This window comes from Saccostrea cucullata, unplaced genomic scaffold (genome assembly GCF_032062105.1).
Source record: "Saccostrea cucullata isolate Sc308-1 unplaced genomic scaffold, CSIRO_AGI_Scuc_v1 ctg5, whole genome shotgun sequence".
In the NCBI taxonomy this organism is placed as follows: domain Eukaryota; kingdom Metazoa; phylum Mollusca; class Bivalvia; order Ostreida; family Ostreidae; genus Saccostrea; species Saccostrea cuccullata.
The window spans coordinates 300,610-324,043 of NW_026940631.1; the positions used below are offsets into that span (position 1 = coordinate 300,610).

At 34.0% G+C, this 23,434-nt stretch overlaps 2 protein-coding genes across 2 annotated transcripts; both read right to left on the reverse strand.

The window, feature by feature from the left end:
- Positions 1-8,132: 8,132 nt before the first annotated feature.
- LOC134255798 (glyoxylate reductase/hydroxypyruvate reductase-like) lies at positions 8,133-10,496 on the reverse strand. The gene is made up of 2 exons (XM_062738339.1): positions 10,215-10,496; positions 8,133-9,041 (listed from the first exon to the last, which is right to left on the reverse strand). Exons 1-2 carry the CDS (start codon positions 10,414-10,416, stop codon positions 8,317-8,319), a joined length of 927 nt encoding a protein of 308 aa, XP_062594323.1. The 5' UTR covers positions 10,417-10,496; the 3' UTR covers positions 8,133-8,316.
- Positions 10,497-13,360: 2,864 nt separating this feature from the next.
- LOC134255769 (glyoxylate reductase/hydroxypyruvate reductase-like) lies at positions 13,361-23,421 on the reverse strand. The gene is made up of 3 exons (XM_062738289.1): positions 23,213-23,421; positions 15,423-15,593; positions 13,361-14,374 (listed from the first exon to the last, which is right to left on the reverse strand). Exons 1-3 carry the CDS (start codon positions 23,412-23,414, stop codon positions 13,767-13,769), a joined length of 981 nt encoding a protein of 326 aa, XP_062594273.1. The 5' UTR covers positions 23,415-23,421; the 3' UTR covers positions 13,361-13,766.
- Positions 23,422-23,434: the final 13 nt, after the last annotated feature.

A 23,434-nucleotide genomic window follows, 5' to 3' on the forward strand; every position in this document is an offset into this window, starting at 1 on the left:
GTCTTACTTTTATATTAACTACGCTTGGACAAATTTCCGCGGAGAATTTGTGACCGCGTACTTAGCGTAAATCAATACCACGCGGAAAAAAGTACTTCTACAGGTAACACTTCAAAATAAAACTTTTAATGACAGTAAAAGTTTACATGTTCAAATAAAAATCTCTTTGTACTTTGTAATAATTAGAAAAACTGTGTTATTTCCTTTCAAATTATATAATTATTGAACAGTTTTAATTCAAAAAAGTGAATTATAATCTTTGGTGATTAAAATTCCCATCTTTTTAACAGAATTAGAAGAAAAACTCTGTCCAATACGTATTGGAAGTTATTTTTCGATACGATATTATTTTTGAATATCGATACGTATCAATATATCGATATATTGATACAGTCCTACCGTATTAGTGCCGAGAATATGCCTAAATTTGCAATCTTTCACTGGTATATGGTATTGCATATTTTTGTGTCAAGACCTTACCCTGATCGAAAATTTCTCGCAGGGGATTAAAGTAATTGAACCATGGGCATGTTTCTTGGGTCATTCATCTTCTTCAGGCAGGATCCATGAACACCTTTTTCTCGGAAGCTCGTCGTTACTGGGCTGATTCTTAGTAAATGATTGTGATGGATATTATGGTCTTTGATCCATCATCAACTTAAACATAAATGTTCATAAATGATTTTCCCACCTAAGTTATGCTACAGATTCCGCTAAGGAGACTCGCTTTTTAGTGTACTTACTTTTCATTACTTGTTATATATTTTTTGCTTATCATGTCTGGTGTGGAAACAAACCCTGGACCACCAAATCTATTTAAACAAAACTTGCGTATAGCACATAATAATATGACATAATAGCTATATCTGAAACCCACTTAGATAACTCTATCAGTGATGAAGATATACTAATTACTGGGTATCATACCCCCCTTCGTGAAGACAGAAATCGTTTCGGAGGTGGCATTGCTTTATACATTTCTAAAAGTATACATTTTTCAGAAAGAAAAGACCTAGACTCTAGAAATATGGAGATTCTCTGGTCTGAAGTAGTAGTAAATAATAATAAATCACTTGTGGGTGTTATCTATAGGCCCCCTAACTCAAAGGCAGAATATTGGGATCATTTTCTATATAACCTACAGCAAGCTTTAGATTTTAATATTCCAGTTTTATTATTAGGTGCTTTTAATATCAATATGCTGTCCAACCAAAGTAGACAATTTAAACTCTTGTTACAACGACTCAACCTAACAAATCTCATAGACAATGCTACTAACTTTACTGTGAGCACTGGGACGTGTATTGATTTAATATTAACTAACAATACTCGTCTGATTCAAAATCATGACATATCAGAACCTTTTTGCAGCTCTCATTGTGTTATTAGTGTTGAACTTAAATTCACTGTCCACAAACAATATGCTTACAAAAGGGTAGTAAGAAACTATGAAAATGTAAATTTTACTGCATTAAACGAGGAATTAAGACAATTTGAATGGAACTATATTTTGTATGATTCAAACAATATCAACGAAACATATTCTAATTTTGTCTCTTCATTAAACAATTGTATTGATAAACATATTCCTAAGAAAACTATTACCATCAGACCTAGAGATAAAGTATTCATGAATAATACCATACGGAAATTAATGAGGAAACGAAATAGGACACACTATAAAGCAAAGCATACAGACAATCCACTACATTGGCAGACATACAGAGAACTCAGAAATACAGTTATTGATGAAGTTCGAAAATCCCGTGAAAAATATAACAAGAAAATATCCTCAATGATTGATAAATCAATTCCCCCTGGAAAATGCTGGAGAATTGTCAAGTCAATATCAAAACTAAATAAAAATTATGAACCAATACCACCACTAAAATCAAAAGGTAAACTTATCTTCCATCCAGTTGAGAAGGCTACAGTTCTTAATAAATATTTTGCACAAGTTTCATCTATTACAGATGAACCAGACATTCCTCTTCATGGTCCTGGTCCACCATTACAAAATACAGACACTTTATCTGAAGTATTTATCAATGAAAATGAAGTTTACGATCAATTATGTATCATTGACAGCAGTAAACCACCTGGTCCTGATGGTATTTCCCCAAGAGTGTTGAAAGAAATAGCTAGCACAATTAAAACCCCTCTAACAAAACTCTTTAATAGATCACTAATTGAAAAAAAGTTGCCAGATATTTGGAAACTATCACAGATTACACCCGTATTTAAAAATAAAGGTAGTGCTCAAGAAGTATCAAATTATAGACCAATATCCCTAACAAGTGTCTTGTGTAAAATAATGGAAAAAATATTGTTTAAACAATTGCATAATTTTATGAAAGATAATAATGTAATTTACAAATATCAGTCAGGGTTTCAACCTGGTGAATCAACTGTGAACCAACTAGTAGAAATATATAACACTATAATTTCAAGTCTTGACAAAGGAAAAGATGTTAGATTTATTTTTTGTCATATCTCAAAAGCATTTGATAAAGTTTGGCATAAAGGCCTATATTATGCAAGAAACTATTTCTGCAAATAGAATGGATCTTCTTAAAAAATCAAAGAAGAAAAACAAAAAGGATGTACCCAACGTTTTGGTCACCAAGTTTAACCCATGTATAAAGGGGTTAAGAAAACGACTTATGAAATATTAAAGTTACATACTTGATGATGATGTATGCAAAGAATTATTCACAACATCCCCTGTGGTGGCATACAGCAAACACAAGAATATAGACGATCTTATCATTAGATCCAAATTAAAATCAAATGAAGTTCAAAGAAATTGATTGATTTATGCATACGGTAAACCCCTGATGATGGCAGGCCGTATCACAATTATAAAATGACATGTGCTATTAATACTGCCGAAACACTCTTAATTAATTTAACAAATGAGCAACTGACCAAATGCTTCATTAAGAGTGTCGGGTTCTAATAAGTTTAAGACATGTCTGGATGTTAAGATGCCGTCGTTTTTTTGCACTTGTGATTCGGGACAATGTCCCAAACGGCATCCGCCCGTGTATCGCCTTCCTTGAACGCGATCGGCATTTCTGAATTTATTGGGACTTCCACTCACGAAGTTCATTTGGTCACATATATCTATCTCCCAATTTAACACTGCTGAGACAAATGGTTACTTCGTGCTTCCCATAAAATTTACACAGGAAATCTCTGTCATCAAAGACCTCTCCATTGTGAGTCATATCTGTGTAATTTCCGTTACAACAAAAAAAATTCCAAAAAGGTTGACTTTTGACAGAGACATAAAGCCAATACAATGACTAAAGTTCATTTACGGACAAATATGCTACAAATTTTCAACAAACTTCGTTAAAGAAGTTTGGAAACAATACAACAAAAATGGAAGATGAGCACATTCCTTATAATCAAGAAGCAGTCTATCTGCAAGAGGATGACGACCTAGCTTTAACTTTAAAGCTCAATGAGGACAGTATTGACACTGGCCCTGAACTACAAGATGAAATTGAACCGTCTATCGGAATCATTCGTAATTCAATGCAAGAACAACAAAGATACGTCATGAAAAAGGCAAGTCTGAAATATGCTATGAGAACTAATATATATCCAAGGTGGCTCTCATTAAAATTCCAGTGTCAGTTGAATTTGCCTAACCCAGAATCTCAATAGCTGATTGACTGACTGAAAAATCAACGAACGACACTATCTATCGCAAGTATGCGAATTTTCTCATTCAAAGAAAAATAGGATTTGGAATTGTATATCAAGATATACAACTATCGTATGGATATGGAATTGTATATCAAAATAATTCCAATCTTAATTTTATTTATTGATTCCCTGTGTTTTGATTGGACGAGAACAAATTCAAGAAAAAGTTTACACATCGATGAATTTTTCAATCAGAACTACTTTCTTGACTGTTGTAAAAACAATGAAAACAGATACTTCTACTCCGTTTTAGCTAAATTATGATTAAAAGAAGTTGGAAATAAAAAATGAATGAATGAAAAGGAGATAAACAGGACTGACAGACGGGAATATTATGTTTATGTCACTGTCGGATCACGAGTGTTAATTTTAAAAAATCGCTGATCATGATGTCATTTTCTCGGCGTTCCATATCAGCTCAGTTGGTATCGTTGTGATGGGGAAAAGAAACATACCTCAGACTCTTGCCTTTTCAGCATCAAATTTCATATGTTTACATCCTACAGATCCCATATTCTCCCTAAATCTTTGAACGAACTAGAGCAAATCGAGGACGTTGTCGGTCTGCAAGTTTCGCTACATGACGTCGTTAATGTCAACATAGCCATGGTCAAGGACGAACTATTCTGGAGAATACGCGTATTTACGATATTTGTTGACTTAAACAACATTCAATGAGTTTTTATAAGTTTATTTTATTGATTGTTTTGACAATTAAAGTTGGATTTTATCAATATTCATCTTGTATACGTTTCTTTGCGGCATAAAGTATTCCTACGCCGTACAAAATAACGGATTGTATGGCGCCTCAAAGCGAAATAATTTTAATAATTTTAAAAATTCGTAATTGGAATTATAAGAATTAAACGTTGTTTTTTCAGAATTTATCGATGTGTAAACTCTGCCTTTTTACTCAAAAGTGCTTCGCACTTTTATTCAGTTTGTGAGTAAAAAGGCAGAGTTTACACATCAATAAATTCTGAAAAAACAACGTTTAATCCTATAATATACAACTATCGTATGGACTTTTGATTGAACTTTTTTATGTCATTATCTTATCATACTGGCTCGTTCACGCTAATTTTCAACATGTTTAAAACTGTGTACTTGCTCCACCAATCAGAATTGTTTGAAACATTGCAGGCGTGTCCAACTCTGCACATGCGCTACAAAACCAATCGGCATTGATGATAATTCTTACTCATACTTGCTCTATTCATCTTGCAAGAAAAATGGGTAGACGCTTTAGAAGAATTATACGCTTAGTTTGGACTTTCAGTAAGGCGTGGCATTCTCGACGTTACCTAATAAGCTTCTGAAATTTACATAGCTTTCCTTCACTGTTGAAATATACATATGATAGAAATGCGGCTGAATGTCAACTGGTGTAGTAAATAGCCAATTAGAAGAATTACACGCTTAGTGTGGACTTTCAGTAAGGCGTGGCATTCTCGACGTTACCTAATTAGCTTCTGAAATTTACACAGCTTCCCTTCACTGTTGAGATATACATATGATAGAAGTGCGGCCAAATGTCGACTGGTGTAGTAAATAGCCAATTAAAAGTTCTCTCACGGCACAGAGGTGGGGCATAAGTCGTCTGATCGTTATCAACAACAATTTTAAGTAACTATGTTATTAATTTCGTAACCAATGAGAATCTACTAGTATTCTCCATTACGTAGCGTCGAGAAAGTCACGCCTACTGAAAGTCCAAAGATAGGGTAAAATACTCCTAAGAGAGAACAGAAATCTAAAAAGGCTCTTTTACGAGTACGATCTATCTCTGCTCGTAACTTGCAGCCAAAAAATGCTCTTTTACGAGTACGATCTATCTCTGCTCGTAACTTGCAGCTGAATAAGAGGAAAACTGGAATCCAAGTTTTAAACTTGTCAAAACATTGTTTGACACGTGCTTAACAATCTCTTCTTAGTAAAGGACTAAAATTTCTACCAAGTCCTAAGTCTTACAATGCCAAAAACATTGTACTAAGAGATTTTGATGAATTTGCACGAAAATTAAAGTGCAAATATTTGTTCAGCAATTCCGATGACAACTTATTGCATCCTTTTAGACAACGCTCAGATTACAAACCATAGCACACATGTGATGCATTAGAAAAGTATATCGATAAGACTAAACTCGAATTAACATCAATGCTAATCAAACGTTTTGAAGACAATCTCACTAAACATGAGAGGGAAGCCTTTGTCTCATTAAAAAGAAATCTTGGGATTGTAATTAAAAAGGCAGACAAAAGCAACACAGTTGTTGTAATGGACAGAGATTAACGAATTTACCCCACCGATGAAACATTTACGTTTTATCTGTAGTTTATAAATGATTTTCTCTGCTAAATGCTTCATCACGCTCATACTGTGCCTATTATGAAGTCACGTTATGTTTGTTACGTAATACATCGACCGGGTATTGATTTACAACTGACCGGGTATAAGTAATCCACCTCCTTCACGTGACAGACTTCAACCAATCGTAAGCCAGGATTTCACGGAAAAATCAACAGAGGTGGGGAAAAGTAATCCACCGCCTTCACGTGACAGACTTCAACCAATCGTAAGCCAGAATTTCACGGAAAAATCAACAGAGGTGGGGTAAAAGTAATCCACCGCCTTCACGTGACAGACTTCAACCAATCGTAATTAAGCCAGGATTTCACGGAAAAATCAACAGAGGTGGGGTAACAATATATCTCAGAAGGCATGAGACAACTCGATTCTGCCTATTATGTCCAAGTAGAAAAACCTGATTTTGAAGCTCTACATCAGAGCATCCAGTCTAAAGTTTTTGAGATGTATCAAAACCAAACTTTAGACAAGGAGACTTATGGGTTTTTAAGCACAAATAAAAATGTCAATTTGAAATGCGGGAGTCTGTATACATAAAATAAACAAACAAGTGCTTGATGCACTTTTAAAAGGCCAATGCAGCCTCCGAAAACTTCCTGGTCGGCCAATTATCTCTCAATGCCGCACACCAACGGAAAATATAGGTCACTACTGTGATCATTTCCTGGTGCCCATTGTTCAGAAACAAAATTCATACATCAAAGACACGTCGGACTTTATACAAAAAATTGAATCTTTGATTGTACCTGAAAATGTCATCCTGGTTACTTATGATGTGACCAGCATGTACACCAACATGGAATTTGATGAATTGCTACATTCTGTCGAGAAAGCATATTTAGCAGACAATTCTAATCTGGAATTACCTCGACCTTGCAGTTCTGATCTTATCTTCTTTCTCAGATGTATACTTGAAAATAATTTTTTCGAGTTCAATGGACGATACTACAAACAAATCATAGGCGCGGCGATGGGGGCACGCCCGTCACCAGAAATTACAGTATACGTATGAAAGACATCACTGATGATGTAATATCTAAATTTCAACATGCCGACAAACTTATTTATCACGGCAGATTTAGAGATGACGGCTTTATCCCATTTAATGGAAGCCCGGATGATATTAAAGAATTTTTTGACATTGGGAACTCTTGTCATAAATATTTGAGATTTACTTATGAAATATCTCACACCAGTGTCAACTTCTTAGACACTAATATTTACAAAGGGATAGCCAGCGATTAGACATTCGCTCGTATATCAAACCTACTAACAGCTTCCAATACTTGCACAGGCAAAGTGCTCATAGCCCATCAGTTTTCAAGGGCCTAATTAAAGGAGAATGTACCAAACATCTGAGAAATACTAGTGATCAAGCTGTACTGGAAGTTATCTTTAGAGATTTCAAAACTCATCTCGAAAAAAGAGGTTATAAACATTCAGAAATTGAACCTATTATGCAAGAAACTATTTCTGCAAATAGAATGGAATCAAAGAAGAAAAACAACAAAAAGGATATGTACCCAACGTTTTGGTCACCAAGTTTAACCCATGTATAAAGGGGTTAAGAAAACGACTTATGAAATATTGGAGTTACATACTTGATGATGATGTATGCAAAGAATTATTCACAACACCCCCTATGGTGGCATACAGCAAACAAGAATATAGGCGATCTTATCATTAGATCCAAATTAAAATCAAATGAAGTTCAAAGAAATTGGTTGATTTATGCATACGGTAAACCCCTGATGATGGCAGGCCGTATCACAATTATAAAATGACGTGCTATTAATACTGCCGAAACACTCTTAATTAATTTAAATGAGCAACTGACCAAATGCTTCATTAAGAGTGTCGGGTTCTAATAAGTTTAAGACATGTCTGGATGTTAAGATGCCGTCGTTTTTTTCGCACAAATGAAATTTTGTTTAAATAAAAAGGGGACTCGGAAGTGCTAGCTTACTTCTTGACTATAAAAAAGACCGCTTTCATGAAGATTGTGTCGAACTGAAGATCAAAATTTCAAGTTAAAAAAAACAATCAAAATCGCCTAAAATTATTTATGTACAAATTATTTACAAAAATGATTGCAGCATTATGCTGTAAAACATGTATAACATTCTTGATTTTTCAAATAAAAGACAACAATTCTAAAACGAATGAGCTATTACTGTACCAAGTTTTCTCAGAATGGTTTAATATGAATCACAGAATGTGACTAAATTTTGATCATCTCTCACAAATCTCAGATCTATTGTCTACCTGCAATGTTGCAGCGATGCTGCGCGCAACTGATGCAGAAGCTGCACTGCGCATGTCCCAAACGTGATTACACTCCCTGAATGGAAAAAAGTAACAGTTATAGAGTGCATTCAAATTCGTCTTGAACGGGTATGTTTGATTAATGTCCCGCACATCGAGTCCGGCCGCATGAATCCGATTCTCCCTCAGTGCGTTGTAGAGATCAGGGTAGTTTATTGTTTGACCTTTTGAGTAACTGTCCAACAATATGGCATCTTTCTTCATTTTGCGGAAAACTTCCTTCTGAAAAAGGTGTGTTGAATTGGCCATGTCTTTACAGCATATACAAATAATGTCCGATTCAGTAACAAGTCGTTCGAAATTCACAAACTCGCCTACGGGCTCGGGATTCTCCGTAGGACAGAGGTCGCTGAAGAGTAGTTTCTCGACCCCCAGCTCGTGAAAGCGCTTGGCCACAGCCTGACCCACGGGACCGTATCCGACGATGCCCACTGTTTTGTCGCTGAGGTCGGAATAGTTTGGTTGGTCCTGGCCACCCATGGTTTGACTGAGAAGAGCTAGGGTGAGGCTAGCGACAGTGTCCTTGGACATCTTTGGAAAGGTTACAACTTTTATATTCCGTTTCTGACATTCGGCTGTATCAATGTGGTTGACGTCTTCACTCATTGTGGCTATCACACACAAATCGGGTCCTATAAAATTGAACAGAGATTAAATTTTGTAAGGCTCTTAATTTTAGGATTTTTATGTCATTCCGTCGCACTTATACACTTAAAAGGATTTATAATAAAAATTGAAAGAGAGAGAATAAAATCACTCAATTTAGCATGATTTAAGTCAAACGTACACTGCAGATATGTCTATGCATACTTATTTTAAAAAGATTTCGCAAGAGTCGATGATTGAACCTTTTAGCTATCAACTTTTTTGGCAGATCGATGTACTGTATGACCAAGACATAAGTACATTGTAATCAATTATAAGTGGTAATGATCACATTTAGGTCATTTATTCAACTAAGGGTACTGTTCGTTTCCTGTGAAGTTCATCGTCCGGATGAACAGTGACTTTTCAGGTTGTATACATTTTGAACAGTGGAACGAACTCTGTTTAATATGACATGATCTAGTTATTTTTCACAAAGATAAAGAAAATCAATTTAAAGGCTATGAAAACTGGTAGCATTAACCCACTACTATTCATTTTCTTCATCATAGGATAGGGAAGTTGCATGTGAAGTGATTTGTGTTCATGATGACAAAAATAGGCTAATCAGTATTATTTTCTAGAGTTCTTTACTATACTGTCATTATAAAAGGCAGTAATCAGTTCTGAAATCAATTCATCACGGGTGAACGTGACTAGCCTGTTTATATACCCATCGAGTGGGTCGGAATGCTTCCCCATGGTCCAAAGTCCAAGTTAAAACATGTTTTTAAAAATGTTGTTTACCTACTGACTAGACATATGCATTTCCCCCGTGAAATAGGCCAAGGGCACTGTATTGCTTTAACTATTGCAATAATTAATCATAATGACACGCATACAAATATTATACTGTATATTAGTATATAGGTATATCGAAAACATAATTTTTTTTTAATAATTAACATCGAGTACTATCAAATGAGGGTTTTTGAAAATTTATACTCGAAGGACTAATAACCAATACAAATATTCAAGAAAGCGTTTTCTGACAACTGAGTTTCCCTTGATTAACGAGTTAAATCAGCTAAATATTTCATACCATTCAATCATTGATTATCTAATAAAGTTGTGATGTTTTTTTTATCAATTAAAATAAAGTTGCTATTTCTAGACAAGCACCCCTCCCCCATGAGACTGTTGACAGCTCGTTTACTTACCAGCACAATTTATTACATCCTTGTCAATACGATCAGAGCTTGTACAGAGTAGGGCGTTCACGCCTCGCACTCCGTTTAAGAGCTCTCCCCTTGGAACCGGATCGGAACTCTCCCAGATGGTAATATCTGCCACTTTTAACAGTACATCCAGGCAACATTGGGGAACATCGGCTGTCACGTAAATTTTAGACCGAGGCTTCATACTGCTTCGTTCCGTGTTGTTCTGTTGTTGTGTGAAGCCAGCTGGGGAAGATCTGTTTGTATTTATGTTTAGCTTCCTTGTGACGTCAGAGCGTTCTACTTGAGTACATTTTACTTATATCCGATTTGCTGTCGCATTTGTTTCGTATTCAAAAATAATAGCGCTCCGCTATCAAATACATGGATTTGCATATTTAAATAGCTAGACAAGTGTATTAGTTCTCTAAGTGAGATTAATGTTCGTAATTATTCATAACGAAAAAATTAAATATAGCGTGCTTGGATGATGCAATGTCACTCTTGGAACACGGAATGGTATACCTTTGTCCACTCACGGGATGATGCAAGTTAATTTGGCATCGAGTGACCAAGTTTTTAAAATCAGACAATTCAAGTTTATAAAGTTACGTCCGCAAATGTAAATTATTATATACTTTTATATATTACTTTTTTCTTTTTCTTTTTTTTTTAATTCAATTTTTGTTTATAAGGAAGTAAACTGCAATCCATTACCCTATAGTTCAGCAATAAGCACCAAGTGGAAACTTATACCAAAATTAAGGACCCAAACTACAATCTTTAATTAACTTCTTTGAATGCTTTTAGAGCAATACAAGTAAACCCATGCGATTAGTCGAGACTAAAAATTGACGCGCCATTATTTTAAAAATGTTACTTCAAATACTTTCTCCCTCTGTAATTATACTTTTAACTAATAAATCACTTGAGTGCTGTATATGTAGAGGATGAATGATTTTGTATCCTTTTGTTCAATTTGTTATCAAATTCCTGTAGATTTGCCTGTTCATTAATTATAGTACACATAGTACATTTGTAAAATGCATTGATTCAGCTGTAAACAGTAGTACCTGTACATGATACATCTATTCCATCCGATGAGTAACTCATAAGGCGCCATCCTTGTTGTTTTACTAAGCATGAGTTATTAATACATGTAATTTAATTGTCTACGCCATCCTCATAGGTTATGATATACGTACATGTATACATACATGTATATAAATATTTATATTGTTACGAGATAAACAAAAGTTAAACGAAATACTAGTGTTAGTATTAAGTTAAAAGGGAACACTTCCTTCTTCGGAGAAGAAAAGTTGATTGCGTATATTTCATTATTTATAGTGATTACGATACATATAACGGACGGTTATCAATCTAAAAAAATAAAGTAAAATAAAAAAAATATATATTAAATTTACAATTGAAATATATGTACAGGAAATTCAAAAGGCGAGATCAAGGAGAAGGACTACAAAGAACAGACGTAAGTCCAAATTTCAAACAAATACATTAGAAGCACAAATTTTCGTCGGGATAAAATTTCGTTGATTTGTCAAAAAAAAAAAATAGTTTCATGGGCATTTTATTTCGTTGTTTTGAAAGTATCTTAGCATCGAAGTCAGTGTCGAATGCTGCCTTGATTTATAGATACTGAATGCTTGAAAAGCAGGTTTCATATTTTGGCGACTTTGGTGTGGACAACAATGCGCTAATTCATGGATACTATTAAAAATCATTTAAAAATAATTAAAATATAATATACAGTACGGACATGTGCATGATTACGCCAACCACATCGAGTTGAAGACCAAAGCAAATGTTTTCTTTTTCTCATTTAGTTAAGGAATGACTCTAATTCTTGGCCATATTATCGAGTATAATCTGGTTTGGGTCAGTTTACGCTTTATAATCCGCGAAGCTGACCCAAACCAGATTATACTCGATAATATGGCCAAGAATTAAAGTCATTCCTTATAATTTAATTTTGAAATAATTAAACAACTTTTGATGTAAAATTGTGTTGCTTTTTATAAGTTCAAATTTACCGCGCAATAATACAACCGTAGTAACGGAAGTGATTTGAAGCGAGGGGAGGTAATGACTGATACATAGATCTAGCAGCCATGATGTTTGTTTACATGAGGTAAGAACGAGTTATTGATTAAAGTTGAAGGTACATTTATTAAATCTGGAATTTTCCATGGATTCCGAGGACTGGAAATGAGGGGATTGCATGGATATGATGATTAAGCTGGTCGTCAAGGGGGTGTGTCCCCATACCAAACCAGATTATACAAAATGTTATGCGTTCCTTTTTGGAAATCAACCAATGAGAGGCGAGAATACAAATAAAATTAAATTATTTAAGGAATGACTCTAATTCTTGGCCATATTATCGAGTATAATCTGGTTTGGGTCAGTTTACGCTTTATAATCCGCGAAGCGGATTATAAAAAAGCGTAAACTGACCCAAACCAGATTATACTCGATAATATGGCCAAGAATTAGAGTCATTCCTTATGATTTAATTTTAAAATAATTAAACAACTTTGGATGTAAAATTGTGTTGCTTTTTACGAGTTCAAATTTACTGCGCAATAATACAACCGTATTAACGGAAGTGATGTGAAGCGAGGGGAGGTAATAACTGATACATGGATCTAGCAGCCATGATGTGTGTTTACATGAGGTAAGATCGAGTAAGTGTTTGAATTTAAAGATAAGAGTTATTAAATCTTGAATTTTCCATGGATTCCGAGGACTGGAAATGAGGGGATTGCATGGATATGATGATTAAGCTGGTCGTCAAGGGGGTGTGTCCCCATACCAAACCAGATTATACAAAATGTTATGCGTTCCTTTTTGGAAATCAACCAATGAGAGGCGAGAATATAAACAAAATTAAATTATTTTTGAATGATTTCTGTTTCACCTGAATACCAAAAAATCGGTAAATAAAGGAGCACAATTAGTGCCTATCATATTTCCAACAGATTGATGGAAGAGACTAAAATATAAATTATGACCACTGACCAAGTAGTACCCCCCCCCTGTAATCAGTCTCAAATTATTTTATTTGAAGCATCAAACTGAATTTCAACAAGCTGATTTTGTGGATGAACAATCACAAGACATGGACATTTCCGAGTTGTCTTTTTATTGAAGAAGCAGTTGTCTGTTATTCAAAGTCTAAATTGCAATCTATCACAAGGAATCAGAATGGTTGTATAAAATGAAGAAAAGTCAAAACGTTTTAAGAACATAAAGAGTACATTATAAAATCGCACTCATCAAACACCCGTTTATCTTGAGTGAAACGTATAAAACAAGTAAAAAGTTTATTTTACAGTTCATTTTCCTGAAACTCCCTCTATATAGAGAAAAATGTAAAATTATAAATAAATGCGCATTCCTTTAATATGATAAATATATATATATATGATACGGTGTGCAAGAAATCAGCTACATGTATATGTTTTCAAATAAATTTTAAAATAAAGCTATATGTATCTAAAATAGTTTGACATATTCGCTTAACCAAATAAGTTAATTCCATCTTTGAAGCACCTCCCCTTTAGGGTGGCCGTTGTTTAGTACAGTTATGATATTTTCTGCCGCTATTTCTGCCATGCGATTTCTGGACTCCCACGTATTACTTCCCATGTGCGGAAGAATGACACAGTTATTCAACGTGAGTAACGGGTGATCAGCCGGAAGAGGTTCTGGATCAGTGACGTCAAGTCCCGCAGCAGCGATTTGATTGGAAGTGAGAGCATCAAAGAGATCGGGGTGGTTAATAACACCCCCTCTCCCTGTATTGATGAGAATAGCAGAATTTTTCATTTTTTGGAACGTATCTTTGTTAAATAAGTGTTTCGTTTGAGGATTAAGATTGCAACAAATACACAAAATGTCGGATTCTTTGGCTAAATCTTCAAATTCCACATACTCTCCTCCGAAGTCAGAGTCGTAGCTCAGTTTCTGTACATCGTGGTAAACAATTCTTCCCACACCGAACGGTTTCAATCTTTTGGCCACCCCGTAACCTATACGTCCCAGACCCATTATACCCAGGGTCCTCTTCTTCATCTCCACCCCACATAACCACATGGGCTTCCACTTCCCCCATTGACCATTCTTCACTGCATAAGCACCTGAAAAATACATGCAATGTGAAAAATTTAATTACTGTTTTTATGCCCCTGTTATTGAAGATTCGGGGATATATTATAGTTTGTGCCCTGTCCGTCAATCTTTCTCTCTGTTTGTCCGCAAAAATTTTTACCTTTCCAGAACTTTTGAGTTGGTGGGTATATGGCTTTGACATTTCACAGGTGTATTTCATCTGAAAAGATATGTCTTTGGGTACCACCTAATTTGACCTCGTGACCTTTAATTTTTATTTTTGACGTTTGCCATACCTTTGCATGGTTGGTGCCAACGCTTTCATAATGCACATGTGTATTCACTGTGACAAGACCTCTCAAAGTACAGTATAAGCAGAATTTTTAGCGAGGATTTAATTTTGGCATTATTAGGGAGGGTGTCAAGATATAAAGCTAAAATTAAATATCGCTAAATACTAATTTCGTTTTATTTGTAATAGCTTCTTTGGTGAGCTTTTCAAAATCGCTGAAATTACATCTCGCTAAAAATAAAATACCATTTTTTAAAGGACAAATCGCTAAATTTGCGTCTCGCTAAAATTTCCACTTATATGGTATTAAAAAGTACACGTATTTGACCTTTTGACATTGAACAGAGATTGACCCACTTTTAAAAATTTAACCTTGACTATAACTTTTGAACCAATAGAACCAGGGCTTTCATATTCCTTTTGACCTTGACCTTGGGGTTTGACTTTGCAATAGAGAAATTTCAACTCTTACCATAAGCTGTCATACGGGGGCACCAGTGTTTCACAAACACATCTTGCTTTTTTGGCCAATACAAAGAACTAACAGAGAGCCCATCTGATCATTAAGCTAGAACACGTAAACGCACTCGAAAAATTCAAGTACATGTATAGTTTGCCCATGTATAAGAAAAAAGCTACATGTAGATACATGTTATAGAATAGTAATGTAATACAATACGAACATTTTAAACTTCTGTTTCGCCATTCTTTGAACATCCTTACCATATCCTCAAGAAAATCATCTCCCATTAAAGGCATTTCTCTAAAAAAAAAAAAAAACTTGCCTTCTAGAAGTCGTCTGGCAGTGAGGAGGACCAGCGCCACCGTCAGTTCCGCCACGCTGTCGGAGGACACGTTAGGGGTATTGGTCACTGCTACACCCTTCTCCCGGCAAGCTTTCAGGTCAATGTGCTCATACCCAACAGACATCGTGGACACCACTTGCAATTTGGGACCTGTTTCAGAAAGTCTAAAAATCTTAAAGCGAAGTGATTCCCCACTCTTATAATAGTTATTCTTTACTCGAATGCCTTTTATGTTTCGGAATTATTTGCATTTTTATGCCCCGTAATCGAAGACTCGGGGATATAAAGTTTTTGCCCTGTCTGTCTGTCTGTTAATCTGTTTGTCTATTGTGAAAATACTTTTCTTTGGATACCGTCAAATCTGACATAGGAGTTTGAACTACGTTTACTAAAAAATAATACCACTCTTTAACCTTGGTCATAATTTTTTAACAGTTGGTGCTAGTGCTTTCATACTTCACGCGTTTATTTATTGTGACAAGATCTTTCAGTGGATATAAATATTTTTGACCTTGACCCTAAAGTCTGACACACTTTTAAAAAACTTTAACTTACACCCATAACTTTTGAACTATGGCTTTTACATTTCACAGGTGTGTTCTATGTGCCAAGACCTTCCTTGGCATAGCAACAATTTTGACCTTGACCTCTTGAGTTTGACTTGCATCAGAGAAACTTCAACCCTCACTATTAGTTATGCTACACGGAGGTATCAGTGTTTCACAAACACATCTTGTTTCATCATAAATAAGTATATCAATTTTGATTTAAACTTTCACTTGAGGATAAAATTAAATTCACTGCGAAATTTAAAGGCATTCTCTTTGAGAGAAATCAACAGTAAATAAAAAAGAAATGTAATCAAAATTATAAAGTTATTTAATAATAGTATTTTACATTACCTCAACGAGGTATTTAACGAGTAATTTAAATGTAAAATTCGGTCCACGACTTAGTGATTAATTTTTGTCTCCCGCTTTCGCGAAAATGAGGGGACATTAAATCTCATTCGTCTAGACATCGGTCTATAGGTCAGTCAGTCTGTCACGAAAACTTGAACCTTGGTCATATCTTTTGATCAAAAGTACAGCAAAACTCGTTTAGTACGAACATGGATATTGCGAATTCACGGATATAGCGAAGGTATCTTGGATCCCCAGCTGTTTAAATTCAACGAATTTCTTAAACGGGTATAACTAATTACGGATATAGCGAAGTAATTTTATAGGTCCCAATGACTTCGTTATAGCTGATGTTTTACCAAAGAAGATGGGGGGATAAGGCGGGCAGAATGCCTATAGCTCGACAGATAAGAAGTGAAAAATTTAATCTCAATTAATTTATATCCAAATTTTATTTTATATTTCATCTAATATCAAAGTATACCTAATGTAACATCTCTATAATTTACAAAAATCTCACAAAGACTGAAAATATTTGCCTATAAAAAAGCATACACAGACTTAAAAGTACAAAAACAATCATTTTTTCATACTTTAGCAAAATTTTCCAATATGAGTTGGTCTTCGCTCCATTTTTTTTTTGAAAGATAATCCTAAAAGTTTGCGATAAAATAAATATTTTTTGGTTTACAAAAAAATGGAGCGAAGACCCACTATACCTTAAAAGTACACTTTTATGACAAAACATTCGCATCTTTCCGAGAAATACTTCGTCCATTAAGTCAAGGGTCATATCACAAACATAATTTAAATGCCCTGATTGATCATGAGCCATGTAGCATAATGGTTAGCGCGTTAGTCTCAAAGCAGTGTGATAATTCGGTATTTTATTGCTGGGGTTCGAATCCCACGTATACCATTAGTCCCCTACCTGTGAAACCGGAGGGGACTATAGGTTTCCTCTGCGTCTGTCCGTCTGTCTGTCTGTCTGTCTGTCTAGCTGTCTGTCTGTCCCCGTCTGTCTGTCAGTCTGTCCCACATGGTTTTTCGCACTTTTTTTTCTAAATGCTGGCAGATATTGAGCTGATTTATGGTACGTCGATGTATCTTGATGTGTTACAGATCAAGTTTGAATATCGTTCCGATTCAATGATTTTTTACGGAATTACGGCCTTTTCAATTTTTCAGGGTTTTCCGCACTTTTCTCCTAAACGCTTGCAGATATTGAGCTGGTTTTTAGTATGAGACTTTACCTTAATTAGTTATAGATCAAGTTTGCATTTCGTTCTGCTTAATTGATTTTTGAAAGAATTATGGTATTTTTATTTTTTAAAATTTTATAATTTGGTTAAATATAGGGTTCGTGATGCACTATATTTATGTCGTGATGCACTCAATTTATGTTCTAAACGAGATTGTCATGAATTGAAACTTGCTGGATAGCTTTTATAAATTAATTAGTTATAGGGCCGCACCAATTTAATTTCTTGTTCGTCGGACATTTGAGGAAAAAAAGTACGAGCGGGCTAGCAGTTAAATAATAATATTATTACTTTTTTGAAGACAATTTTTTAGGCGGAGCGTGAAAAAAATTTGAACGGACAATTATTTTTTTCTGATTTGCAGATTAAAAATACGATAGATACAGCGGAAATTGAACAGAAAATGGCACAAAATTCTAATGGTGCGGGAAATTTAAATTAATATTATTTTTATAGTTCTGTTTAAATACGAGCGCGCGGGTCCGACGAACAAGAAATTTTATTGGTGTGGCCTAGATCAAGTTTGCATTTCGTTCTACTTCATTGATTTCTGAAGAAATTGTGTTTTGTCACAATAGGGTTCGTGATGCACTAAATTAATGTCGTGATGCACTACTGGATTAATGTTCTAAACGAGATTATCATGATTTGAAACTTGCTGGATACCTATATAGTGACAAATATAGATCAAGTTTGATTTTCTCTGGTATAAAATTGTTGTTCAACCATGTAAAATAAGCTGTTCTGATCAAGGCATTTGTGTGTGTCAAATGGCATTCAAAGACGTCACGAGTCTTTCTTTGTAAGGCAGATCCAATACATTTTGAACATTCATATTCAAGTAATAACTGAAATGTCCATATCTAAGTAACAATTTTCCTTACACAGGCTCTAATAAAATGACACCCCAAAGAGAAAAGGGGAACCCGGTAGGGGACATGTATTGCTTATGTAATACTCTCAGAATGCTTGTTTATTAATGAAATTTTTTAGAGATTTATTTTCTCTTAGAAAAGGTTTTCTTTCTCATAATGTCATAAATTTCAATAATGAGAGGAAAATTTAAATACTCAATTTACTTATCAAATGTGATTTCTTAATATCTGACGCTATAGGCATTCTGCCCGCCTTATCCCCCTATCTTCTTTTCAAAAAATTAACTTTGGTGATTACTTTTGAATGACATATGATATGGCGTTCATATCTGACACAATACACCATAAATAATGACATCTCGCCCACGGAGACACCGAAAGCGGATCCCCAATTCTTTATATTTCTTAAAAGTTGAAATAGAATGAAACGGAACCGACGCGTATTAAAATTGTCATTTATCAACCGGCAATGCAATAAATAATAAAATGCACATTGTTTTTTCTGGTGACCGCCCAGTATTCCGACGGTCCGATAGTCCGACAACCCAGTATTTTGGCCGATAATCCGACAGCTTCAAACCAAATTTTGGCCGACAGCCCAAAAGTCCGACGGCCGATGGCCGACAGCCCAGTAGTCCGACGGTCCGATAATCCGACTGCCCGGTAATTTGCAGTCACATGTAAATAATTTCTACAGCAGAAAATTTGAACAAAGACCGCCTTTCTGTGAATTTTTTTGTTTTAACTTTCACACAGAAAATTTTATGATCGGGTAAATAACATATTTCTGTTGAAAATGTATTGAAAATCATAAAATAATATAAAACAAGTTTATTTTTAAATGAAGATTTTCTAATCAGTTGCAATGCTGAAGAGTATAACAAAGCTATTTATAGCATATCCATAACAAAGAAACATATTAAACTTAGTTGATATAGTTAACTATAGTGATAACTTTTTTTTTTTGAAAAATTTGAGGAAAACTTTGACATTTTTAAAACTTGATCAAAAATTTAGACTTTACAAAAATTTAACGTTTTCGAAAACACAAAGAAAAACTTTATCGAAAACTTTGTATTAAAAACGTTTTCGAAAGCCCAGATAAAAAAACTTTTCGAAAATTTGCTATTTTAAAAACTTTTCGAAAATTTTTTTTTTGAAAAACTTCATTGAAAACTTTGGCAAAAACTTTTTTTGAAAAACTTTGCGAAAATTTGACACTTTGATTTACTAAAGTTATTTAAGTAAACTGATATATTAAGTAATTAGCCACATTTTATATGATAGGGTTCTAATGGTCTGGTTCATAGGATGCGATTGTTTTACAGCACAAATGTTAATAAACTATCATCAAACTCAACTTTTGTTTGATAATTGTATGTAGTGAAAGTTGTAACAGGAAATTCTTTACAAATCATGGGTGGCTTAACAGCCTGTGCACATAAACATTTCATTTGTTGTTTTAACATCAACCAACTCCCAGAAAGTTGGAACTCTTCAATTTTGAAAAATTTTTTATTTTGATATCCAATTAAATTTTTTGACGCTCAGTTAAAAGAAGTTTATTTAAAACAATAAATGTTATTTAATTTAAATAATAACTGTTCTGATATTAAAGTAAATTTTTAACAGCAAAATCAAATCAGTATTTAAGCTGTATAAAGTTTTATCTCTGTTTTTGCATTGATATATGCATACGTATATATTTATATAAAAATTCTTTGGTGCCTGTATCCATATATCACATTAAAGATGATGCAGGCATAACAGTAACACAACACTCTATTTAGTTTGTAACAGGTGATGATTAATCACTTAACAAGTGGGAATTTTTCAGAGCTATTAATGACATTTAACATGAATTATTACTAGAGATTTTTTTTTCAATATGCACAATTTGGAAAACACAAAATAAATTCTGATATTTTTTTCTATATAATTAAGCAAGAGTGTCGGTAGTGTGTGAAATACCGCGGTCATCAAAACATTAAATGAAATAAGTGAACACTGATCGATTGATAATCAATAAAATAAAGCATATTGGTGGTAGTACATGATTATTTTTAATGTTCACATTTACATATCAATGGAAATCTTTGAAAAAATGAAACTAATTTTTAAAAAATCAATCAAATCAATCAAATTCTGAAAAAGAAATTATTTTTGAGTGAGGTCAAAATTGAGGCCAAAAATTTTTACAGAGGCCAAATTTGAGGCCAGGCAAATTTTGAGGCCAGGCCAAAATTTGGTTAAGGACAAGCCAAATTAGAGGCCAAAATAGAGGCCAGGCCAACTTAGAGGCCAGGCCAGGCCAAAGGGGCCAGGCCAGGTTTTAGAGTATGCCTTAAAATTGTCATTTATCAACCGGCAATGCAATAAATAATAAAATGCACATTGTTTTTTATAGGTAGCACTAGTGAGAGGTTTGTTTGATGGGAATTCTAGAAGGCATACTCTAAAACCTGGCCTTCATTTAGTGGAACTCTTGGCCTGGCCTGGCAAAAAAGTTCAAACCACGGCCTGGCCTCTATTTTGGCCTCTTATTTGGCTTCAAACCAAATTTTGGCCTGGCCTCAAAAGTTGGCCTGGCCTCATATTTGTTAAACCTCATAATAAAAATTAATGACACAACGATATTGTTATCCTCAGTCAAAAATAATTTCTTTTTCAGAATTTGATTGATTTTATTGATTTTTTATTGGTTTCATTTTTTCAAACACACAGCAGGTAAATAATATATTTCTGTTGATATGTAGATGTGAATATTAAAATAATGATACACTACCACCAATATGATTTATTTTATTGATTTTCTATTGATCAGTTGCAATTCTTAAGACTTTCCATAGTAGGATTGAGGATTTTATAAAGTAAAACATTTAGAAACATCAATCTAAATCATCAAGAAAACAAATAAATGCAGATGGGTAGTAATTACCTAAGACCTAAAAAGAATTTTAAATTTGCTATTTCAAGTATCACTTGTTACATGTTTTATATACTCTTTATTCAGAATAAAAAAATCTTCTTGATAATGTGGACTACTCTTACAAACTGTTAGAAAAAGTGTCAATACTATGATATGCAAGTAATTGGCCACATTTTATATAATAGGGTTCTAATGGTCTGGTTGATAGGATGCAAATGTTTTTCATCACAATGTTAATAAACTATCATCAAACTCAACTTTTGTTTTGATAATTGTAGATAGTGAAACTTGTAGTAGGAAATTCTTTACAAATAATGGATGGCTTAACAGCCTATGCACATATATATTTCATTGCTGATTAACTTCAACCTTATCTCCTGTCGAGAGCCATGCTGCAGAATTTTTTGTCATTAGATATCCAATTACAGTGTTTCCGCACAGGAACAGAAAGTTATAAATTATCTGATAATGTCATTTATATTACTTTTTTTTAAATACAAACTGTGACAAGATTAAGTACATGTGAGTTTTTAACAGAGTAATCAAATCAGTATAATATAAATATTTTGGTATCTGCATAGGTATAAGGTAGTTTATATATCTTTATTTAAAAATTCTTTGGTGCCTCTATTCAAATATCTCATTTAAGATGATGCAGGCATAACAATAACACAATTAACACTCTACAGTGTGTGAAGGCTGTATTTTCAAAGCTATTAATGACATTTGACATATATAAGATTTTTTCAATGTGCACAATTTGGAATCTGATACTTTTTTTTATAATAATTAAGCAAGAGTTTTGTCGGTAATGTCAAAAGATACCTGTCATCAAATCATAAAATAAAATAAGTGTACACCGATTGATTGATAATCAATAAAATAAATCATATTGGTGGTAGTACATGATTATTTTCAATGTTAACATTTACATATCAACAGAAATATGTTATTTATCTGCTTTGTTTTTTTAAAAACTAAAACTAATTTTAAAAAATTAATAAAATCAATTCTGAAAAGAAATAATTTAGATTGATGTTTCTAAATGTTTTACCGGTATTTTGCAAAATCCTTAATCCTACTAAGGAATGTCTTAAGAATTGCAACTGATCAATAGAAAATCAATAAAATATATCATATTGGTGGTAGTGTATTGTTATTTTAATATTAACTTCTACATATCAACAGAAATATATTATTTACCTGCTTAATCTTTGAAAAAATGAAACCAATAAAAAATCAATAAAATCAATCAAATTCTGAAAAAGAAATTATTTTTGAGTGAGGCCAAAAATTTTTACAGAGGCCAAATCTGAGGCCAGGCCAACTTTTGAGGCCAGGCCAAAATTTGGTTTGAAGCCAAATTAGAGGCCAAAATAGAGGCCAGGCCAACTAAGAGGCCAGGCCAGGCCAAAGGGGCCAGGCCAGGTTTTAGAGTATGCCATTCTAGAATTGTTGTCATTCGATTAGTCTGGCTTACATCAGCTGAAGAAGAAGACATGTTAATGGAATTGCAGTATCGATCGACTTTACAATACTGCGCCTTTACAACCGTCCTCTAGACGTGAACAAACAAGGTCAGGGCATACAGTAGAATGATCTAGAATGGTTACGAAGATGCATTGTTATTGAGAAAACAGTTTATAGCCTTGTTCTGTTTAAATAAATACATAATAATACATAATAGTTATAAAAATTAAAAAAAAAAATAAATACATTCAAATTAATATCCCAAACTTATCCACGATAGCAAATACCAATATCACAAGAGAAGCAACTCGGTTACATATAATTTGTTTACCTGCATGTTCCAAAACTTCATCGTTAATTTTATCCGTTAGCATGCACAATATTGCGTCCACTCCTTTAACGTTCTTCAAAAGCTCTTCTCGTGGAATCACGTCATCACTGTCCCAGAAAGTAACGTCAAAGCTGGAGTCCAACAGCCTCGTCCCTGGGTCGGGGATCCGGCGTGTCACGTACACCTTGTACCGCTGGCTCATTTTTGTGTGTGTTGTATTGA